At 55.6% G+C, this 22,847-nt stretch overlaps 1 protein-coding gene across 1 annotated transcript; it reads left to right on the top strand.

Moving 5' to 3' along the window:
• The first annotated feature begins 9,581 nt into the window (after nucleotides 1–9,581).
• TMPRSS5 (transmembrane serine protease 5) lies at nucleotides 9,582–21,819 on the top strand. Its single transcript, XM_029957268.1, has 13 exons — nucleotides 9,582–9,676; nucleotides 12,818–12,941; nucleotides 13,212–13,310; nucleotides 13,809–13,931; nucleotides 14,281–14,416; nucleotides 14,722–14,835; nucleotides 15,502–15,545; nucleotides 16,236–16,398; nucleotides 17,600–17,778; nucleotides 19,497–19,595; nucleotides 20,073–20,215; nucleotides 20,444–20,596; nucleotides 21,463–21,819. Exons 1-13 carry the CDS (start codon nucleotides 9,674–9,676, stop codon nucleotides 21,469–21,471), a joined length of 1,389 nt encoding a protein of 462 aa, XP_029813128.1. The 5' UTR covers nucleotides 9,582–9,673; the 3' UTR covers nucleotides 21,472–21,819.
• The last annotated feature ends 1,028 nt before the right edge of the window (nucleotides 21,820–22,847 follow it).

Below are 22,847 nucleotides of genomic sequence, written 5' to 3'. Positions count from 1 at the left end.
TCACTTGGCCTCGCCCTGTGGACTTGGGCAAACCGCGTAGCTGCTCTGCTCCCTATGCATGGTCACTTACCAAACGGAGGTAGAAATCCCTGTGTCGCACACCTTCCAGGATGGTCGTGAAGGCAGAATAAACATCAAAGACACTGGCCCTACAGGACCCCATGTGAAAACGAAGAAAACTCTCACTTTGTTCGTTGATTTTACCGCCCGCCGTATTACTGGGGTCACGGTGTGGTCTCCGTGTCCTGCATGTGTGTGCCTGAGCTGGACTGAGTTCCCAGAAGGCAGAGCACGTTGTGCAGTGCCCGACACTGCAACCGTATACTAGCAGGCATGAACGGGCTTTGGATGATTGATGAGAGCCAATCTTGGAGAAGAAGGGAAAGTCCAGTGGGTGACAAAGTGGGGATCCAAGCAGGTTGCACATGGAGAGAGTGGACTTATTTTCTCTGAGTCACAAAGGTTTTACAGTCATATTAGTCATTAGATGCTGATTTAAAATGTCAGGCGGCTATTGCTGAACTAGAGCAAATGTTTGGGAAGGTCCTTTAACAACCACATGATTGATGTCCTTTGCTGCTCCTTTTTGTCTTCATGAAAACAGATGAAAAATGCCCTTTGTGTCCAGCAGTGACAGTCCTGCCTCACCATGTGGGGAGTCTCCTCGCAGTCCATGTTTGGCTGAGTAGTCCACAAGCTTAAGTCTTTAGACAGAAATTTAAATAACTCCCAAAGTAAACGTTCTTATTGTTGTTGTTGTTGTTTGAGACAGAGAGGCAGAGCGTGAGCGGAGGAGGGGCAGAGAGAGAGGGAGACACAGAACCCAAAGCAGTGCTGACAGCTCAGAGCCCGACGTGGGGCTCAAACAGGTGAACCTCGAGATCATGACCTGAGCTGAAGTCAGACGCTTACCCGAACGAGCCACCCATGCGCCCCCAAAGTAAACAGTTTTTATTTTTATTTATTTTTAAAATTAAAAAAAATTTTTTAATATATTTTTGAGAGACAGAGAGAGACAGCGCGAGCAGGGGACGGTCAGAGAGAGAGGGAGACAGAATCCGAAGAGGCTTCAGGCTCTGAGCTAGCTGTCAGCACAGAGCCGGATGCAGGGCTCGAACCCATGAACCATGAGATCATGCCCTGAGCCGAAGCGAGACCCTTAACCGACTGAGCCACCCAGGCGCCCCAGTACACAGCTTTTAAACAAAGTCTAAAAAAAAGTACTTGCTTAACAAAATGAACACTTTGGGGGGAGGTATTTTTAGTCATAGTATATAAATTATGAACGTCGTAGTTTATCTCTGAGCTTGAGAAGCCGTCAGAAGCCACGGATGGTTCTTTGTAGGCTTAGAAATCATTTCCTAGAATACAGCTGGAGTGATTTTTGTCCGAATCTTTGAACAAGGGAGGCCTTGTCTCCGCATCCTCTAGGGAATGTGCTCCTGCGTGGGGCCGGGAGACTGTTTGTTTTCTGTCCTTCCCACTGTTCGGGGCTGCCACAGGGGCTGATGCAGCGGGCGTGGGGCCGGACGGAACGGGGCTAATTTTGTTTTGTTTTGTTTTGAATTTGGGGGCTGCGACGTGCCGGTCACTGGGCAAAGCGCTGGAATAACTGTCTACGCAGGCATTCCTTGTTTCATTGCCCTCCACTGTATTGCGATTTGCACATACTGGGTTTTTTGAGTTTGTTTTTTTGCAAATTAAAGATTTGTGGCAACTTGCGTCAAGCAGGTCTGCGACGCCATTTTTTCAGCAACACTTGCTCACTTCCTGTTTCTGTGTCACATTTTGGTAATTCTTGCATTATTGCAAACTTTTTCATTATGATTGTATTTGTTAAGGGACATGTGATCAGTGATTACAGCTTGCTGAAAGCTCAGTTGATGGTTAGCATATTTTAGCAATAAAGTATTTTTTTAATGTTTGTTTTAGAGAGACAGAGCATGAGCAGGGGAGGGGCAGAGAGAGAGGAAGGCACAGAATCTGAAGCTGCCTCCAGGCTCTGAGCTGTCACCAGAAAGCCTGATGTGGGGCTCGAACCCAAGAGCAGTGAGATCAGCACCTGAGCTGAAGTCAGATGCTTCACCGGCTGAGCCACCCAGGTGTCCTGAGAAATGAAGTATTTTGAAATGAAGGCAACATTGTCTTTTTTGACGTAATGCTGTCATTGCACACCGACTAGACTACAGTACAGCAGGAACATAACTTTCATACGCACGGGGAAGCCAGAAGATCCCTCTGACGCACTCTGCTGCAGTGTGTGATTTATTGCCGTGACCTGGGACGGAGCCGGCTGTGTCTCCAGGGTGCGTCTGTACAAAAAGAAACCACTCACTCTGGATTGAGGGGACTCGGCGAGCAGTTTTGTGATGAGTTGACAGTTGAGCCGTATCTTGAAGCATCAGATGATTTCTAAATATGAAAACGTGAGGAAAGGACATTCTAGGCTGAGAACACAGCCTAAGTGAAGAGTGAGAGTGACGTCCACTTGAGGAATGTTCTAGAACTTTGACTGTAGTTGGAATATAGTTTATGGGGGGTGTGTGTGTGTGTGGTGGGGGAGGATGCAGTGAAACATGGGGCCTGAAGAGGAGGAATCCTGGTAGCCGCACGGGGGATCCGCTGTGCGGGCTGAGAAGGAAGGCAGGGAGATTGTTTAGGAAGCCGGAGATGATAGGAGTCTGATCTAAGGCGGGGGTGAGACGTCCCTGACCGGACAGGATGGTGGAAGAGAGGAAATACCTTAGACTGGCAGGTGCACATGTTGACATGTGGTCTGTTTGCTTCAACAGACCTTACCGAGCACTTGCCGCATGCCAGTCACTGAGTACAACTGAAAGAACAAAGATGGTCTTGAGGGCGTACCACCAGTCAGCCCTCACCATGTCCCACCGGCACGGGATGCATGAGCTACTGGAGGGGCTGTCCAGTGCGGAGGCTGTTGGAGGAGGCGGAGGGACATTTAACTTAGGTCTTTTTGGTTTTTAAGTTTATTTATTTATTTTGAGAGAGAGAGGGAGCAGGAGAGAGATGAAGAGAGACAGAGACACAGAGAGAAGAGAGAATCCAAAGCAGACTCTGCACTGACAGTGGGCCCCGACATGGGGCTTGAGCTCACGAGCTGAGATCATGACCCAAGCCAGAATCAAGACTCAGACATTTAACTGGCCGAGCGAGGCCCCCCTAACTTAGGTCTTAAAGGGTGGTGACAAGCTGATTGTGTCCCCGGCCTGCTTTTTAAAAACCCGGTTCTGGGGATAAGGACTGATCTCTACCTCAGCTCTAAAGGCTCAGGTAGTCTGGTCCAGCCACGGCTCCAGCTTCTGCTCACATCATCTCCTCTCTGCTCTCTGGCTCCCACTTTTTCTTAGTCCCTTGGTGCCACCAGACTTTCGCCATAGGGCATTTGCCTGCTGTCTTTGTCCGGAGCACGCTCGCCCCTCCCGGATCGCAGCTGAATCGTCTTTTCTTTGGGGAAGTCTCTCCTGAGCCTTCAGACTCGGTCACGGCTCTGTTACACGCTGTCCGTGGTACCTTCACCTCTCCCTCGTAGCACCTTTTCAGATCTATGCGTGTGCACCGTACGCAGGCCTCTGATGCACGCGTGTCTCCTCCCGCTGAACGGTAAGCCCTTTAGGACAGGAATTGTGTCTGACGTGGCTCAGCGTTGCTGTCTTCAGTATTTGCACCATGCCTGGTGCACAGTACGCGCTCAGTGAGTGCCTGCCAGCTGACTGGTGGACTAAAATAATTAGTTACGGGAGGAAGGGCGTTTCAGGAATGGGGGCAGCATGAACAAAGGTGCAGTGACTTATTCTGGGGATGTTTTGGGGACAGCTGGTGACTGGCTTATGGGAGGGAGGTTAAAGGGGAGGAGAAACAACAAGGCTAGCAAGGTATGTTGGGTAAACTTAGGGGGAAAAGCCTTCTGTATTATGCTAAGCACACCCTGGGTGCCAGTTAGGTGCTCCCATCGCACCCTGCCTTTCCCCCGTCAGACATGGTGTTCTAGTGATTGGCTGGACGGAACAAGCCTGTAAGCTTCTCCAGAGTAAGGGCTGTTCCTGGCTCATTCACGAATGTAACTCCAGAGTCTAGAAGAGCTCTTGGTCCCAACCAACGAACACTTGTTGAATGAATGAATGAGCAAATGAATCAACACTTTTATCATGGGAGCTATGGAAGGTTTTTGAAAAAAATATATTTCTAGATTTGCTCTAGGAAATGTTACTTTGGCCGCCGGGTAGAAAAGAGGAGGGTCCATGTTCACTGATTTTATCCTTCCGTATCAATGGTTGAGCATCTGGATTTGCTCAAAGGAGGGAAGGTATGGGCTGATTAGAATGGACTAGACTGGAGGCCGGAGATCATTACAGTAATTCTGGGGAAGATGCTGGTGGCCGCTCAGGGCGGTGGCTGTGTTGTTGGAGGAAGGGGTAGATCTGGGAGATGACCAGTTTGAATGACCAGATGGAAGGTCAGCAGTTGAAAGCAGGCAGAGATGACCCCAAGATAGCCAAGATTTCTATTTGCCAAGGAAGGGCAACTTCCTGCCAGTGGGGTCTTCCTGGGGAGGAGGCGGGGTGGAACCTCCTCCAGGCCCTTCAGGACTCTTCTCAGGCGGCTGCCCTCCACACTTGCTTAGGCGTCCCCTACTTTTGTTTTTCCAGTTTTTTAAATATTTTATTTATTTTTGAGAGAGAGACAGACAGAACGAAAGCAGGCAAGCAGGGGAGGGACAGAGAGAGAAGGGGACACAGAATCGGAAACAGGCTCCAGGCTCTGAGCTGTCTGCACAGACCCCGACATGGGGCTCAAACCCACGAACTGGGAGATATGACCTGAACCAAAGTCGATGCTTCACAGACTAAGCCACCCAGGCGCCCCAGGCACCCCCTACGTTAGACTTTGGTCAGAGTGACAAGACGAAAGAGAGGCCTCAGAAAGCAGTGTGCTAATGAGTAAGCAGCTGGTTATGATATGAGACCTAGCTATTCTTTACCTTCTAAATACACTTTTACCCATTTTTTTGTGTTCAGCACAAGCAAAATGGCAGCAGTCAAGGTTTCTTCACTGCCTATTAATACGCAGTAATGGTCTGGAATAAGTTAACTGGATCTCACATTTTCCCAATTTTCACTCATTAAAGCTTTCTTTTATTAGACTCAGGTATCATTACTTCCTTCATTGAGAAAATTACTCTCCAGAGGGCTGGGTGGAATGAGGTATGCGGTTGGGCCTCATTAGGCTGTGGGATGGGATGAGAAGGTCTAGTGGCTTGAATTAACCCCAGTGGGAGGAGCTGATCTGAACTGGGAGGGGTGGGACTTGTTTGAGGGGACCCGGGGACATTGTGGATACAGATGGACCACGCAGCAGGTAGAGGGGGAGGGGCATTCTTGGTACAGATGAGCCACAGGAGGGAAGGGGGTGACCTACCGAGCTTCTCAGAACCTTGAGCCTGCATCTCACCCCACGCACACCCTCACGACCCCCACTTTCTCTGAGAGAGAAAGAGAGAGTGATTATGGGGGCCATCTAAGCAAGCCTGGAATCTGTAAGGCATGCAGTCAGGAAGAAAGACCGTGGGCAGGCTTAAATCCCCAAACAAGAGCTGACGCTGTCACCCACGGGCAGCAGAAGGGAGCATCGGGAGCAGGAAGACTCCATGGGCGCTGGCCAGAGCTGTGGTCCGCGGGCAGAACTTCTTCTCTCCGTGAGTATGTGACTTGTGGGGCGTGCGTGTGGTAGGAGGAGGGAAAACCCTGGACCAGATGTCGGGAGACCTGGGCTCCATGGCCTCCGGTTTCCTGTCGCGTTCATGGTAGATTCAGTAGTAGATTCTTTCAACAAAATGTAGAAGTCCGAGAATTCTGTATAACTTGAACTTAGGTATTTTTTTAATCTGTCTGAAAGTGCCAGGGCCCATCTGAAGGACAGCTGGTATTTTCAAGAAGAGTGACTGAAGGAGGAGAGAAAGCACAATGAGTCGTGGTGTGTCCATCGACATGGTCCTGGGAGAGGGAGTTGTCAGGGAGAGGAAAGTGGAGGGGAAGGGCAGGACTAGAACGAGGGTATAAACGAATCACCACGGTAAAAATAGAGATCCCAGAGCCTCCGCACCATGGTTTCAGACGGCGCACCCGACGGCACAAAATTTAAGGAGGCGTTGCTCTTAGGGTATTCGGGTCCGGACACTCCACTTGCTAGTGACTGTCTCCTTAAAGTCTACACTGTGGACCCCTGCGGCCTTACCCTGGCGGTGGTGTTCTGCCCACACCGGAGAAACAGCCAGGGCACCCCGAATGGCGCCCCAGTGAGGGAAGGAGCAGGGAGAAAGAGAAGACAGCCTTCCCAGGTAGCAGAGCAGAGAAGGACGGCCAGAAAGAGGCCAGTCTTCGGTGTAGTCTAAGCCCAGTCTTCTTCTTTTCCGTTTTACGCAGGTTTATGATTGACAAAATTGTGATCGTAAAATTAAAGTGTACGTCTTAATGACTTGATGTCTCTGTGCGTTCTGAGAGGGTTCCTCTCGTCCTGTCACCTCACGTATTTGTTTCCTTACGTTTGGTGAGAACATTTAAGTGATAGGCCCCCAGCAACATCGAATCGTAAGTGTTACAAACTACTGTCGCCATGTTGTAACTTGACATGAGTTCTAAGTTGAACAAGGTGGTCAGGCCTTCCGTGGGTGTCATGGAAACAAGCTGCCTTCCTCTGGGTGTGGCTGGAGGTTTGGGGTGTGTGTGGGGAAAGAAGGGAGTCCAGGAGCTTTCCCTGTATCCTCATCTTGAACCGGAACCCCTTTCTTGGTTGCTTCTCCCCACCCCTGCCTTGTGTATGGGCCATACCTTCTTATTTGTGTGTGTGTGTGCGCGCGCGCGCATGTGTGTGTGTGTGCGTGTGTGTATGTCACCATTTGTTGTTGAACACTGGATTTTAAATAAAATGATACATCAACTCCGGAAATCAGATTCTCCCTACTCCCTGGTGCTTACTGTTGTTGATGTTGTTTGTTTAGTGACTTTTCTGAGCGAATTCTGTAATGTCTGTGTATTCTTTTCTTCGTCATGTGTGGCCGCGGAAGTCTCTGCTCAGTCACTTAGTGTCAGCAAAAGATCGGCCCGAGATTTGCTTTGCGTGCCTAGAACCAGGAGGTCTCTCAGTCTTTCCAGAGGCTTCTGGGGACATGTTGGGGCAAGCCTTCAACGCTCAGTCAGGCCTTCGCTTCCTGCTTTTTCAGACCATCGAGGTTAGCCAGAGATGAGGGCTTAGGACCTATCTGAGGTCTTTCCCAAATAACTACACAAGCTGAGTATGTGCACATTCCAATGCATGTGCATGCTTTTTAGATTCTCTGGAATATTTCAAAAGTCCCTTATGCGCACCTCATCCCCCAGCCTTTTATTTTAAGGGTTTTGATTAGCTTATTGTTTGCCCCAACTGTTATCCATCACCTTAGGCAGCCGTAAAATCCCACAGTTGTCTGATTATTTACATCAAACCTCCTTTGGGAAAAAGCTCTTCATCCTGATCAAGCTCAGAGTCTGGTCAAAGTCAGATGGCCTTGCAAAAGGGATCTTCCAGACAGTTCAAATAATGACAACTCTCTGGAAATGAGGCTTTGAAGGAGCTTCACCCCTCTTCTACCTGTGGCTGCCAGGCTCTTGATTTTCCCTGTGACTGTGGGATGTCGGTTTCTAAGGCTCCTTCAGAGCTGGGGAGAGGGTTGATGATGGAATTACAGCAAATTAAAATGCCATAAAGCCCTGGGCGGCTCAGTCGGTTAAGTGGCCGACTTCGGCTCAGGTCATGATCTCACGGTTCGTGGGTTCAAGCCCTGCGTCGGGCTCTGTGCTGACAGCTCAGAGCCTGGAGCCTGCTTCAGATTCTGTGTCTCCCTCTCTGTCTGCTCCTCCCCTGCTCACACTGTCTGCCTCTCAAAAGTAAATAAACATTAGCATGCCGTAAAGCTCTCTGTTCTTACCAGGATCGTGTCCTTTGTCCTGAATAAGCACTTTCCATATTGCTGTGAGCCCTGGGTTAGTTTCCAGACTTTTGAGAAAGTTGATTCGGGTAACTTTTTTCTCAATTTTCTTCTTGCTTTTGTGGAGAAGAGAATTTTCAGGGGGCTTTACTCTGGCACGTTCACTGACGTCACCTGGAACATACCTGAGATGCCCTTCTCTGTGGCCTTCTCATTTCTCAAAACACAGCTCCAACGTCTCCTCTACTCTAACGTCACTTCTGTGTCCTCCGGGCATGGGGTTCAGTTATTTCTTTATCTTCCTATACATCTATGTTCGTGCCCCCGCGAGTTCACTTCTCACAAATAACAAATATTTGTATCTGTTCCCACGTCTTCTCTCAGCCTGCAGTTTCCTAGTTTATGACATCCATTCTCCATGCCCAAACCAGGTCCAGACACAGTAACTGTCATATTTGTAGGCCGAGCGGTATCTCTTTAGGAGATCTCGGAGCCTAGCCAGGAGATTCTCTGCCACGGCCCCCAGTTCTCTCCTCCTCCTCCTGTGATTCATAGCTAACCTCTGTCTCTTCCGAGTGGGGAGCTCTGTGTGATTACCATGAGCTCAGAGCGGACACCCCGAATGTGAGAGGAAAACAGCAAAAATAAAGGCTGTGTCGATGAGGTTCGGCAGGAACAGTAATAATGATAGAAGCTGATAGTTACTGAGTAGATTTTATGCTAGATTCCAGGCTAGGCACTTTATAGTCGTTATCTCCTTCATTTCCAACGTCAGTCCTGGGAGGACATCATTTTCCACGTGAGACCGGGTGAGGGGCGCGGCAGATCTGGGGTTAGACGAAAGCCCGTGTTCTTCCCTGGTCCAGCTGAGGGGTCCATGGGGCGCGTTTGGAACAGGGGAACCTCACGAGCCCTTATCTTCCCTGGGACCTGTTCTGCCCCCGAAGAGCGGTGGTCCCCAGGTGTGTTCAGCTCAGCCAGCTGGGACACCTTGTGCTTTGAAGCAAGAAAGCACTGAGGACTCCTCAGTAACTGGTCCCTGGGAAGCTGGGTGGGGAGGCCCCATTTCCTCAGCATTGAGGGGACGGGTGTGGCCCTGAGGAGAGGAACGACACAGATTCCTCGTTATCATTCCAATTCCAACATGGCGACAGCGCCAGACTGCTGGGAAAGCCGACCCACACAGAGAGGAGGTGTAAGCCAGAGGGCTCAGAACCATTTCACCAGGTGCTGGTACCAGTCTTCCCAGTGCAGCCCTGTCAGCAGGAAGGGGAATGTGCCAGCATGCATGGGCACACTGTTTGGCACAGGGGACCTGGTTGCTAAGCGACCGTAGCCTCCCCTCCTACCTCTAACCTTTTTCTCTGTTTCTAAGCTTCTAGTTAGCAGATGGGCGGGCCCGAGGCTGCCCAGCCCAGCCCTTGGTCCCTTCCCTGCAACAAGGGGTCTATTCATAGTTTCTGAGCAGATTTATTGTCTCTTTGGCACGCGCATGTGCGCACGCAGGCATGGGTGTGTGTGTGTGTGTGTGTGTGTGTGTGTGTGTGTGTGTCGGGGAGGACAAAGGGAGGGGCCCTGTGTGAACCAGGGAAACCTCACCCTCCAACCAAGCTGGCCGGGCTGTTTAATCAATGCTGATCCCAGAACAGGAGCAGACCCTGAGGCTTTGCTTCGGTGCCACTGACCCAAATGGTAAGGCTGTACGTAGGTCTGTGCCACCTCTCTCTCCTGGCCTCTCTCTCTCTCTTTCTGTCTCTCTCTCCCTCGCCCCACCCTTGGGATTCTAGGCAGGTAGTAAGGACTTCCTCTGGCTGGCAGGTTTGGTGCAGGGGGCCCTGGGTGGCCAACCTCTGATTTCTTTCTCTGGGACTGACTTATTCTCCTCTCTTCCCACCATAGGCCTAGCCAGGTGCTTTGCACGTACCTAGACAGTGCTTAGCAAGTCACTGTTACACTGAACCACTCTAAAGGAGGACCGGGAGCTCCCAGACCAATACACCCACGGTCCCAGACCACCCACTGCACGAGCTCAGACACGTGGGTTTGGAGGTAGAGCTCCTTCTGGGGTGAGGCCAGTTCGTCTAGAAGCTGAACTAAAAGCCACGCTTGTTTGATGCCGAGACAGGAGGAGAGCCGGGGCAGGAGTTCTCTCTGACCAAGCCCTGCCTCCTTGCTCTGAAGGACACCAGCTCAAGAGACCCCATTCCCAGAGAAGAAGCCCAAACCCTGAATGCTGTTGCTACTTCTCTGCTTTCTTCCGGGCGCTTGACTGGCTCCCCCAAGCCTGTGGTTCTTCAGTTTCATTGCTCGTGCCCTGTGAGCCTCATCCCCAGACACTAGAAGGGGTGTGTGGTAGGGGCAGGCAAGTCCCCTGTTCCCCGTTGGGAAGGGAGCCCCATCGGTGGTAGGCTAACAGCACGTAAGTGCTCTGGCAGACGGGAAGTGGTGGTGTCTTGCTCCTAGGGAAGTTTGGGCTCCTGTCCTACTTGTGAGCTGAACTGGCAAGGGTGCTCGCCGTCCAACAGGATGCTCTCCAGCGTGACTCACAAGTGACTGATCCGGACGAGTCATCTAAGGCCTTTTTTTCTCCCAGCCAGAGGGTCAGGAACCCGAAGTTCAATGGAACACAAAAACAGGACTGAGGAGTGTGACAAGAATATTCCATGTGACACATGGAAATCCCACCTCAGCCAACATTGTGTTGGAGTCAGTGTTTCAGGTTTTTATGATCTTTGGGTACAAGTCTAAGTGTTGACGGGCAAGGCTGGTGGTCTTTGGGGGACACAGGAGACATTTTAACTTTTAGGGAGTCGTCTGTTTTACTGGATCCTAAGTTCCTTGAAGAACGGATCCATAGCGTTTACATATTTCCTACCAATACTATTATACCTAGCATTTGCATTGTAATGTATAATTTATAAAACCCTAGGGATGCCTGGATGGCTCAGTTGGTGAAGCGTTCAATTTCGGCTCAAGGTCGTGATCTTATGGTTCATGAGTTCCAGCCCCGCGTCGGGCTCTGTGCTGACAGCTCAGAGCCTGGAGCCTGCTTCAGATTCTGTGTCTCCCTCTCTCTCTGCCCCTCCCCTGCTTGCACTCTGTCTCTTTCTCAAAAATAAATAAACATTAACAAATACATAGTTTATAAAACCCGTTCAATCACATAATCTTTTGTGGGCCCCCTGCCTGCCTTCCATCTTTTCACTCAATGACATTAACTGAATTTCCATCTTGTGGCAGCCCCTGAGCTAGGCTGTGGGATCCCTAGACCAGTGAGGAAGGGCAGAGAGAGAAAGAGAGAGAGAGTGAGAGAGAAAGAGAAGTAAATGAGCACAATATAGGGCCACAACAGGTGCCTTATGGGTTGAAGAAAACTTCTTAGAGTAGTGATATCTAGCTGTGTCTAAGAGTTGTAGGAGTCAGCTATGCAGGAGAAAGGACAGCAGGTGCAAAGTCTCGGTGGTGTGAGAGCACGGGAAGGCCTGGAGGACTGGCCTTGAACTCCACCGTGGAGGGAGTCATGCTGGCAGCTGGGGTGGAGAGACGAGGAAGGGTGAGGTCACAGGGGATTTTGTGAGCCATGCCATAGGACCTTGAACTTATCAGACCTCAAAGAACCATTTGGGACTTTTATTATTATTATTATTTTGGGGGAGCGCGGAGAGAGAGAGAGAGAGAGAGAGAGAGAGAGAGAACCTTGAGCAGGCTCCACGCTCAGGGAGGAGCCCATGACTGAACACGGATCGATCCCATGACCCTGGGATCATGGCCTGAGCTGAAGTCAAGAGTCAGACGTTCAACTGACTAAGCCATCCAGGCACCCCTCATTGGGTCCTTTGAAGACGGGGTTAACTTGCTCGTGTTGGAACTGTAGGAGGATCGCTCTGACAGGGCGAGTGCATGGAGACGGGACACAGAGCAGGGAGACCACCCGTTGGGTAGTGATGGTGAGCGCTCTTATTTTACAACCAGGAAAACCGAGGATGGAGACGTGTTAGGTTGCAGACCCAGGTTTGAGCTGCCATTCCGGTATTTTCCCTAAGAGCTTATTTTCCATTTACTCTTCCTCCCCGCACGTGAACTCCAGGCACACGGATAACTTACTCTGCTCTGTGCTTTCCCACTGCCATGCTTTTGCCTCTTCAGTCTCCTGGAACACCGAATGCCCATATATGTCACTGCAAGCCCCGTGCGTCTCTGAGGGGCTGTCGCTGCTGCCTTTTCTGGGAAGCCTTTGTGATCTTCCCGGTGAGGAGTAGGCTCTCCTTCCAAGTGTCAGCGGTGGTGAAACTGAACTTCTGTCACTTAAACATGTTCTTTTTTTTTTTCACATGAACTAGAGTCAGGACTCCACTGCAAATTCTTTGGGGCAGTTGGGGAGTGTTCCGTGTTAATTTACCTTGAATTCCCTACAGGGCCCCCATTGGGGCCTCTCCGCTGGGGCTAGATATGGTGCCTTGTGCAGGGACACCTCCTCCTCTGACATGGGAGGGGTGAAGAAGGCTGGGGTCTGGAGGCTGAGGAGGGAAGCCCTTGATGGCTGTGGGGGGGCGGTGGCGAGGAGTGTGGGCTTCGGAGTCAGCCCAGGCTGGGTCTGAATACCCGCTCTGACACCTACTGGCCACGTGAGAATAAGGTGGGTAGAGTTAGGGGCTCCAGGGGAGTGGAGGGGGCCTGGAGGTGGAGGGGGGGGCATCGGAGGGAACACACAGAGTCTCCAAGGTGAACAAAAGACAGTGAGTGCTTAGCCACGCTTAGAGAGTAGTGGGGTGGGAGCGGGCTGTGACTTCTCATCGTGCAGAGAGCCTGAGCCGCTGACAATTATTTCCCCAGAGCCTGACGCCGGATGGCCAAGCCCACGTGGAGCCTCAGTACGCAGAGAAGGGCCCAGGACCTGCAGCCTTCAGAGCAGAGGCAGGAGACCTCCTTCGGAGGCCCGAGGCCCAGCAGCATCCCAGTAGGCGAGACTGGGCTATAGGGGAATGATAGGGTGGGGACAGGGAGGGATCTGCTGTCCACGCCCCCCAGACCCTCCATGGTCCCAGATCCGTCTCACCGATGGCAAGAGGTGGCCTCCCAGAACTGCTTTGTCCTTTTCCCAGTTTGGGGACTGGGTGGGCTCTGGTGACGGGGCAGAGGGAGGTGGGCAGGGGCCAGGGGCTGCCTCAGGGTGGAGCAGGGCTGGCGGGCGGGACGGGCACCCAGACGCCTCTGCCCCCACCCACAGGCTCCCGGGCGGGGCGCTGGTGCTCCGGGCGGCGTGGCGGCGTGGCGCTGGGCGCCCTGGCCCTGCTGGCTGGAGCAGGCGTCGGCTCGTGGCTTCTCGGTCAGTGCTGGGGCCCTTCGGTGCTCGGGGGAGGGCCGGAGAGCAGGACCCGGGCACCCTTGTTGCAGGAGGCAAGGGCGGGTCAAAGGCAGTCGGGATGAGCGTCTTCCTCATCCACCCCCAGCTGACACCAGGGGAGCAGGGATGGGATTGCAGCTGGAGGCAGCTGGGCCCGAGTAAGGAATGTTGTAGTCCCACAGCGAGAAGTGTACGGTACTTGAATGGATGACCCGGGGAGGCCCAGGGCACGCGTTTTCTAGAAATCGTTCCCCGTCAGAGACAGAGACAGAGACAGGGACGGAGAGAGTGTGCCGTGCCTCTGCCTGGGGTGAGGTGGGGACCCGCCTAAGGCCGGGTGGCACCTGAGTCCCCAGGCAGCCGCTTTTGTCCCCCGCCGTTGCAGGGGTCTTGTTCTGCCCTTTGGCCCTCCTCTGTGGGAACCCCTCCCTTCTCCTAGCCTCTTCTCTGTGACCCTCTCCCTGTCCTTGTCCCCTGAAGTGCTGTATCTGTGGCCAGCCACTTCTCAGCCGGCTCCCGGGGACTTGCAGGATGAGGAGAGGCCCCTGGGCTGCCCAGAGGCCAGCGGGGAGGAGGCCCCGCCCCCCTCGATTCACAGAACAGGTGGGCCACACCCTGCCCTCCCCCCAGCCCCGAGCCCCTTTGCTGCTCTGGGACCCCCACTTCCGGCGAGGGGCAAAGAGGCCCAAAGCGTTGGGCCATGAACTCACGGCCAGCATCTGGGTCTCCTCCTCTGGTGGGAAGGGGGTGACGTGGCCCAGCCTTGAAAAGGGGCTCTCTGCTTCCGAGCCTTCAGCACACCCTGGGGACCGTCTTGATCTCTAGCTGGGGCGCCGCCAGGAATCATTAAGGCCTCTTCGGGCCCCTGCATGGCCCTGCCTAGCTCCCCCTGGCCCCCCGGCCCCCCCCACCCCTCAGCAGGTGGGACGTGACTTCCATGCCACGCCCTCAGTATCTTTCAGAATAAACCCTGAGGGCTTCCTGCTGGCGGTACAGCTGAGGTCCAGGCCGGACTGGCTCCTGGTGTGCCAGGAGGGCTGGAGCTCCGCCCTGGGGGCGCGCATCTGCCAGAGCCTGGGGCGGCTCAGGTACGTGGGGCCAGGCTAGGGGCCTGGGGGGGCAGGCTGGTGGCCGGAAAGGGGGAGTTGGAGTCCGCAGTGAAGTGCTCAGGACCTGGCGAGAGGTCAGTTAGGCCATCTGCTGCCCCTGGACACGATGGTGCCCCAGCCTCTCCCTCTCCTTTGAGCAAAACTGCTCTTGAACAGATAACAGATCCCAGAAAAAGTCACCATCAAAGTCTTGCTCAATGATGGTACTGCCGGGTGGATTGTGTCTCATGCGCATCCGGTCGTGATTAAGTGCCATCTCCTGTTCTGTGCCCTCTTCTGCCAAGACTCACTCACCACGAGGCAGTGAACCTGTCTGACATCCAGCTCAACAGCTCGCAGGGGTTTGCTCAGCTCTCTCCAGGACTGGGAGGCTTCCTGGAGGAGGTGTGGCAGCCCAGGTAGGGCTTCCGAAGAGGTTGAGTGGGGTCCCTGACTTTCTGGCCTGGGAGCCTGGTGACGTTGGCCGTGTAAGACAGGACACTGAGGAATATTTCCCAGCCAGAAATCACACACTCCGTTCCCGTGAGCGGGGGGATTCACTCTGCCAGGAGAGTGGGGTGCTGTGGGTTTGGGGCGCTGGAAGGATCGAGGCATTGGGCCACTGGGGCCAGAGAAGAGCAGGTGAGAGAAGACGGCTTTGGTCCAGCAGGAATCGAAGTTTTGCTAGGAAGGAGGAGCGGGAGAGGAGAGCCAAGGGCTGGGGACGAGAAGAGAGGGAGCCCGGGAGGGGCATGGGGCAAAGTGTCCTGGTCTTCGTTCCCTGCCTCATCCACTCGTCCACGGAAACACGTCCATCCAGGGGTCCTTCATGGGCACAGATAGACTCTCATCTGTAACTTGGGGACCTGCCTAGGACAACCCTGAAGGGCCACAACCACGCTGGTGCCCCGGGGTGGGGTGCCGGGCCGGGATAGCAGTGCTGTCCCGGGGGCGTGCGAATGAGGAGCGGCCTGGGGGCCCAGTGGGGGTGGGAAGCAGAGGAGGGTGGCACCAGAGGCCTCCTCTGCCTCCTCCTGACGACTACCCTCCGTGCCCAGCTACTTGCTGCCCCCTCTGTTTTGTAGGGACGGCTGTGCTTCTGGACAAATCGTTTCCCTCAGATGCTCTGGTGAGTCGTGTGTGCCGTCCAGGCAGGCGGCCGTGGGAGGAGGCGGTTGCCCCGCTGCCCTGAGTGTGGAAAGCCGCACAGAGAGGCTCCGCTGGCTCTGGGGGGCTTCCTTGCCCACTGGCCCCTGTGCCTGCCAGTCACCTTCCGGCAGACATGGTTCCCTCCCAGCAGAGCCTGGCTCACGCCTCTGTCGTGTCCCCCACTGGCCACCAGCCTGGGTGATGACCCTCTTAGTTCACTCCCTGCCACTGCCCGTCCTCACTTCCGAGGCTCCTTCCCCCTTTCCTCTGGAGAGCCCGCAGGGGGTCACTCAGGCCCTGACCCAGCTGGCACCTTCAGGAGACTAAGGAAGGCGGTAACCAGGGGCCCATGGGGGACAGTCTGCGAGCTCCCTGCGTGTGGCCCCCAAGTGTCCTCTCCTGGTGCCTGGACCCCCCCTACACCAACATTCTGACCCCCCGTGGGACAGGCGTCTGGCCTGCTGCCGGGGCTCCGCGGACGACGCAGGCATGGGTGCGGCCCTCCGTGAGCTCGCAGCCTGATTTCTCCCTTCCCGTCCCCCCCAACTCAGGGTCGAGAGTAATAAACGAGAGCTGTCTACACTGGGCTGCACTCCCCGAGAGTTAGGACCGATCTGACCCCCGCCTCTCTTCCCAAGTCGCCACCTCACCCCTGCTTCCTTGTTTGCAGAGTGTGGCACGAGGCCCCTTGCATCCCGGATCGTCGGCAGGCAGGCCGTGGCTCCCGGGCGCTGGCCCTGGCAGGCCAGTGTGGCCCTGGGCTCCCGGCACGCATGCGGGGGCTCCGTGCTGGCCCCACGCTGGGTGGTGACGGCCGCACACTGCATGCACAGGCAAGTCCCGGGGGCCGCTGGGGAAGAGACGGCCTCCCCTGCCTTTCCTGTGTGGCCGTCGGTACGTCCCATATACAATGTCCATGTCGAGGGTGCCTGGGTGGCTCAGGTCATGACCTCATGGTTCATGGGTTCGAGCCCCGTGTTGGGTTCAATGTGGACCGCTCAGAGCCTGGAGCCTGCTTAGGATTCTGTGTCTCCCTCTCTCTCTGACCCTCCCCTGCTTACTCTGTCTCTCTGTCTCTCTCTCAAAAATGAATAAAAACATAAAAATTAAAAAAAAGTCGGTGTTGAACAGTCTGCCTCCCCACGGCATCCTGAGAGGCACGATTGCAAATTATCCACACACCTCCCCCCCCCCCCACCCGTTAGTGCCAAGAACAGCTTTGCACGAGTCACGGTGACCAAAGACTGGTTCTTGAACCTGCTCAGTTCTGAAGTTTTCAAAATGCTTTCCTGGTCACAGCGCTCTGTGCTGCCCAGTGTTTACCACAAGCGTCATTAAATCCCCTTCCGTGTAATTATTTGGTTAATGTCTTTCCTCCCCTTTAGACTGGAAGTTTCCCGGGAACGGGGACTCTCAGTCTTCTTCACCCCTGGGTTCCTTTCTTGATTTGTCCTTGGCCATGTCCCCATGGCCTAGAACAGCCCTGGAATACAATAGGTGCTTAATAAATGCTGGTTGGAGCAAGGAAGGGATGAATGACGAGTGAATGAGCTCTTTGGACCTCTTCTTCTGGCAGCGGGCAGGGCAGACAGTGTGCTCCTCACTTCACAGTGAGGAAACTGAGGCTGGGAGAGGTGAGTGACTTCCCCATGGTCACAGGTAGTAAGTGGAGGGCCAGAACGCCTAGAAGTTTTTCTGACTCAGAGTTAGGATGACACACAAGCCCCTTTGGTGTTGGTTATAAAATGTGGAGGGGACTCATTCACAACAGAGCAGCTGGGGGTTTGCAGATGACCCCCTGCGTCTCATGTCTCTGGAAGTTCTGGAGCATTTATTAAGCACCTGCTGTGTGCCCAATATCTTGGCAGCTGCTGCAAGGATACGAAGAGGCTGGTCCGTGGGCCCTGGGAGCTCCCAGCCTGGTGATGGGGGCTGGCACTAACTGCTTCCCAGGCAGCTACCTCCATCCACCAGCTCCCATATGTCAGTCCCTCCTGTCCCCCTCCCTGGGCTCAGCACGGCCCCTGTGTGCAGTTTCAGGCTATCCCGGCTGTCCAGCTGGCGGGTGCGCGCAGGGCTGGTCAGCCACAGTGCCGTCGGGCCGCACCAGGAGGCTGCGGTGGAGCGGATCATCCCTCACCCCCTCTACAGCACCCAGAATCACGACTACGACATCGCCCTCCTGCAGCTCCGGACCCCGCTCAACTTCTCGGGTGAGGCCCCGGCGGGGGGGACCAGCAGGCTGGGGGGTGGGGCAGCCCTGAGAGGTGAGCTCCCTTCTGCGTCCCTCCGCATCGCCAGGACCTCCGCTTCACCCACACAAGCGCAGGCGCCTTTGGGGACAAAGCTTCTGGCCCTCGTGGTAGCTGGGGCGCAAGCAGGACTCGCCTCCCAGTCCCCAGCGGAGCTTCCTGGCGGCTCCGCCTACCGACACGCCGTGCAGCACGTCCCCAGGCAGGCCCGGGTCCCAGCCGTGGTGGGACACGCTGCCGGGTTTCCAGACGTCTGTCCTTCAGCCCTCAGAACAGCCCTGACAGGTGGACGAGGCAGGTCCGTACAGACAAGGACAGCGACGTTTAGTGAGGAGAGTGACGCTCCGCAAGGTCACACAGAAGACGGTTCCGAGCCTGGTGTCCGGGCTCCCGGGCCTGGACCGCTTCTCCACAGTGCCTGCCCTAGAAGAGCACAGCCCCCCAGCATGTGCGTGCTCCCCAACACACAAACACACGCGTGTGCTCACCAACACACACAGAAACACGTGTGTGCGCTCACCTGTGCACACTCGTTCGCTCAGTGCTCACGCAAGTACCTAGGCGCACGCTCCCTCACACATGAGCGCGCACGCACACACACACGTGCACACACACGTGCACACACTCAGCACTCCTCCCTCCCACCACCACCTTGGGTTTCCCAAATGCCAGCTGTTGTAACGTGCCCTCGGCGTCCCTGACTCTGAACTGTTGCTCAGCAGTTCACATCTCTCCACTGACCTAAGTACATTTACTTTGCTTCCTGTTTATTTTTGAGAGAGAGGGAGAGAGAGACAGAGCGTGAGCGGGGGAGAGGCACACAGAGAGAGGGAGACACAGAATCCCAAGCAGATTCCAGGCTCTGAGCTGTCAGCACAGAACCCGATGTGGGGTTCAAACTCACAAACGGTGAGATCATGACCTGAGCCAAAGTCGACTGAGCCCGCCAGGCACCCCTAAATTGACAAGTATATTTAAAAGGGGAGCTTCAAGCTACTGCCTACCTGGAGCGCCCACATTACCTATAGCAAATAGGTAAGAACCACAAGAGTAGAGTGAAAACGAGACAGTGGTCAGGTCCGGGCTGGGTGCTCTCCCCTGCCGAATTCTGAGCCTGGGCCGGCTCTCTGTGTTTCGGGGGAAGTGGATGGGGCCTGGGAGCGCCACAGAGTGGCCCCCCCATGGAACCTTCCTCCGCGAAGCAGTTCCAGGGACTGAAGGAGAACCCAGAAGAAACCTCCCCTCCCCTCGCACATGGTGTTTGTTTAATGGCACATGTATGTGCCACCTGAGAACGAGTGTGGGCCCACCCATAGGACTTGGCACACGCTTTGGAAGCAGTGCTCCAAGAGGGATCCAACAGCCCAAGGGAAATCCCAACGAAGTCCAGGTGCCCACAAGGAATTCCCGTTCTCGCTCAGTCCCCGGGTCAGGGTGTGCAGTGTGTGCACTGCCCAAGCTGGAAGGCAGCATGCACACTGCAGTGTATACTTGGTCCTCTGTATGAGCGGTGACCTCCCCGCAGCGTGGCACAGTGCACGACCTGTACCACCTCATAGGAGACCTGGTGGGTGGAGGCCGGGAGCCAGGGCTGTTCGAGGTGGGGGTGGGGAGGAGGCGGTGGGGAAGGGGAGGAAGCCGAGCCTGAGTGGGGCCCAGAGCCACCTGCTTGTCTACAGACACCGTGGGTGCTGTGTGCCTGCCGGCCGAGGAGCAGCATTTTCCGAGGGGCTCACAGTGCTGGGTGTCTGGCTGGGGCCACACCCACCCCAGCCACGGTGAGTCAGCTCCGGGGGGCCCTGGGTACAAAAGGGGTGGGAGGTGAGGGAACATCCTCCCCCCAGGGACGCACCCCTGCCTCCTATGCCCACCTCCTCCTCTGGGCCAAATGGCAGTGCTGACCCGTCTCTGACGTCACTGTTGGCCCCGGTCTCCCCTGCCTGGGCCTTCCTGGGAGGACACCGGAGTGTCCCTGAAGCCAGGCCTTTTACACCCCTGCCCTTCCCTCCCGGGAGGGCTGTGGCCACGCATTTGGGGGAGCGGGGCGTGTAGGTGAGTTCCGGTCCTCTTCACTCTTAAGTCCTTGAGTCTCACAGACCCTACCTCCTTCCCAGGGTCCGCAGCCCCCACCTTGGGCTCCCCTCTTTGGGCCTCATGTCTGCGGGGCCTCTAGCCACCTCCCCTCTAGCTGCTGGCCTTGCCTTGTGCCTCGCGGCCGGCTCGGCCTCCCTCCACCCCGTGTCTGCCTCCCGCAGCCCACAACTCAGACACGCTGCGGGACACGGCGGTGCCCCTGCTGGGCACGCGGCTCTGCAACAGCTCCTGCATGTACGGCGGCGCCCTCACCCCCCGCATGCTGTGTGCGGGCCACGCGGACGGCAGGGCGGATGCGTGCCAGGTGCGGGGCGGGGGGCCGGGACGAGGGGCGCCCCTGCCCCCCGCAGCCTCCGCAGGAGGACGGGTGTCCAGGCGGGGCGAGTAGTGCGGCTAAGGGTGTACGGAGGGGCGAGGCGAGGGGGGACGGGCCGGCGTGGAGGGTCTGCTCCGGGGAGTTCTGGTGCCTGCCCCCCACACCAGGAGGGACTAACAGCCTGTTTCTCTGTGTCTCCACATCTGGATCCCTCAGGGTGACAGCGGGGGCCCACTGGTGTGCCGGGACGGGGGCACGTGGCACTTGGTGGGGGTGGTCAGCTGGGGCCGCGGCTGCGCGGAGCCCCATCACCCCGGCGTCTACGCCAAGGTTTCCAAGTTCCTGGACTGGATCCGTGACACTGTGAGGGTGAGTGTGGGGGCAGGGGTGGGGCGGGCCGGTTCGTAGAGGACCCAGCCGTTGGGTGGCCCTCAGCTCTTAGGCCTGGGCGCGGCCTGGGGCCGGGGCTTGTCCCTAGACTGGGAGGAAGTGATGCTTACAGCACCGAATGCGTTGGATTAAGTCTTAGCTAGGGAAGAGTGGACCCGAGTTTGTAGCCCAGATCTGTCGTTTGCTGGGTGAGTCTTGGCCCGTTCCTGACCTTGGCAAAGCCCAGTTTCCTGGTCGTAGCTCACGGCTCCTTCTGATGCCCCTGCAGCGGTGCAGCCAGAGGTAAGGCTATGGGGAGGCAGCTGGGCACCCTAGACCTGTGGCAAGTGGCCCTCACATTGTTCATGGGTGTATTTCCGACCGCCATGCGCTCCTGCTTTCTCAGGCAGGGGTGAGGGCCTGTGCTCCCTGCACTTGGGAGAGAGCTTGGCATCTTGCAGTCGGGGTTCAACAAGGGATTAGTTCTTGCGTGACATCGATCAGGCCACTTGGCCTCGTGCTTTGCATAGAGCCCTTGACAAATGCAGCCGTGGTGATGACAGGAGTCCTTCTCCAGGGTTGGGCGTGGGGGCAGGCAGGGGGGAATACGTTCTGGAGTCTGCAGGGGACACATGCACCGGGTTCTCGTTCAAGCCTGACAGAAAACCCAGAGAAGCAGACAGTTGTAGCTGCATTTGGTCCAAGTGGAAATGAAGGTCCTAAATGGTGGGTTCTTCAAAGGGAAATTTCTTGGCTGGGGGAGGGGGGTGGGGCCGTGCTGTGGGTCCAGCCCAGGCCCCCCTCTCCCAGCCCTGCTGCCCCTGCACCCCGCCGCACCAGCCTCATGCTCCCTGGGTCTCTGGCAGGTCCGCTAGATGGAGGAGAAGCTGCAGACCCCGCTGCAGAAGGCATGGATCTCCTCGCGCGTGACACGGGCATCACCCACGGGCCAGCCTCCGGGTCCGGACCCCTCCCCTCGGGCCCTGGTTTTGAGTCCCTCTTTCTCACCAGAGAGCCTCAGAAATAGGACAGCCCATGGGCTGGGCTGGGAAAGTGAGGGGACGGGTGGGTGAGGAAGATCCTCCCGGCAGCAGCTGGCACCCTCCCTCTGCCCTTCCCTGCGCGCATCTTTTGGGAGGATGCCCGGGGTGCCCTGGGACCGCTTTCCCCCTGCTCCTCGGGCAACAGAAGTGCCTCCCTGGAGGAGCCTGTGGCCCAAGGCTTCTGGGCAGACGGGGGCGGGGGGCGGGGGGAGGGGGAGGCTGGGCCACGCCCATGGAGTCAGGATCCTCCCCACTCTGCCCATTCTCACACGGGCTCTGGCTGGCCTGGCAGGCCGGGGCCGGGGGCGGGGACAGGTAAGAATGCTCCGGATGGCCTTGCGATTGGACTTTGCTTTTACAACGACAGTTCTGTGAACTGGTCCAAGGATTGCTGTCATTGAAGTGAAGTGACGTATGGTCTCGGTCCCCTCATTTTCTCTTGTTCTCTGCGTCTCTGTCTCTTTCTCTCACACACACACTGTCTTTGTCTTTCTCTGTCTCTGTCTGTTGTCTCTCTCACACACACACACACACTCTGTCCCATCTCTCTCTCTCTCTCTCTCTCTCTCACACACACACACACACACACACGCATGCACGCATGCATGCACACACACACAGGCTAAGGGAAAGAATTACAATTACAATTTTCCTCCCATACATGTTGCTTAAAGCTGTGGATCTGACTCCTGCTCCTCTCTCTAGAATCAGGGCATTCACTTACCTAATTCTTTACATTTCTTGAATCTACGTGTCCTGATCTGCAGCACAGAGCCCCCGCCGTCCAGATGAGCTGACGCCGCAGGTCTGAGCGCCCCCGGGGCCTGTGCTCTCCGGGGGGGGCTCTGGCTTCCCCACGAGACCTCCGTCTCCCTCGCTCCTGTGTCCGCACCGGGCCTTCTGTCTTGGGGAGATTTCTTTCTGAGTTTATGTCCAGTTAGCATTTTCCTGGTCAGGCTTCTCCCCGACTCTCTCCTCTGTAGCAATTAAAATGCGCTTGGCATCTTGTTTGTAAAAACTGCAATGAATTTTTTATGGTGCTTACCCAAGGAAATGCAATTAGCACTTAGCAATAACAACTTTTTCATGGGTTTATCAGCATTTGGGGGGAGGAGTAGTACAAATGAATATTCATTCCTGGAGGGTCTGCTCCCTTTTGGTGAAGTGCAGTAAAAAATAAGGACCTCGATTTACAGTGGCTCTATTAC

The sequence above is a fragment of the Suricata suricatta genome, chromosome 11 (assembly GCF_006229205.1).
Source record: "Suricata suricatta isolate VVHF042 chromosome 11, meerkat_22Aug2017_6uvM2_HiC, whole genome shotgun sequence".
NCBI classification, from domain to species: domain Eukaryota; kingdom Metazoa; phylum Chordata; class Mammalia; order Carnivora; family Herpestidae; genus Suricata; species Suricata suricatta.
Note: the sequence above shows the minus strand (reverse complement) of the source record. Positions and strands in the feature narration are given on the sequence as shown.

Excerpts from the sequence above, each read along its gene's own strand:
- TMPRSS5 (XM_029957268.1), top strand. Across the intron at positions 12,942-13,211 it reads CGAGGCCCAGCAGCATCCCA|GCTCCCGGGCGGGGCGCTGG; the intron begins GTAGGCGAGACT and ends CCCCACCCACAG. Across the intron at positions 14,836-15,501 it reads GAGGAGGTGTGGCAGCCCAG|GGACGGCTGTGCTTCTGGAC; the intron begins GTAGGGCTTCCG and ends TCTGTTTTGTAG.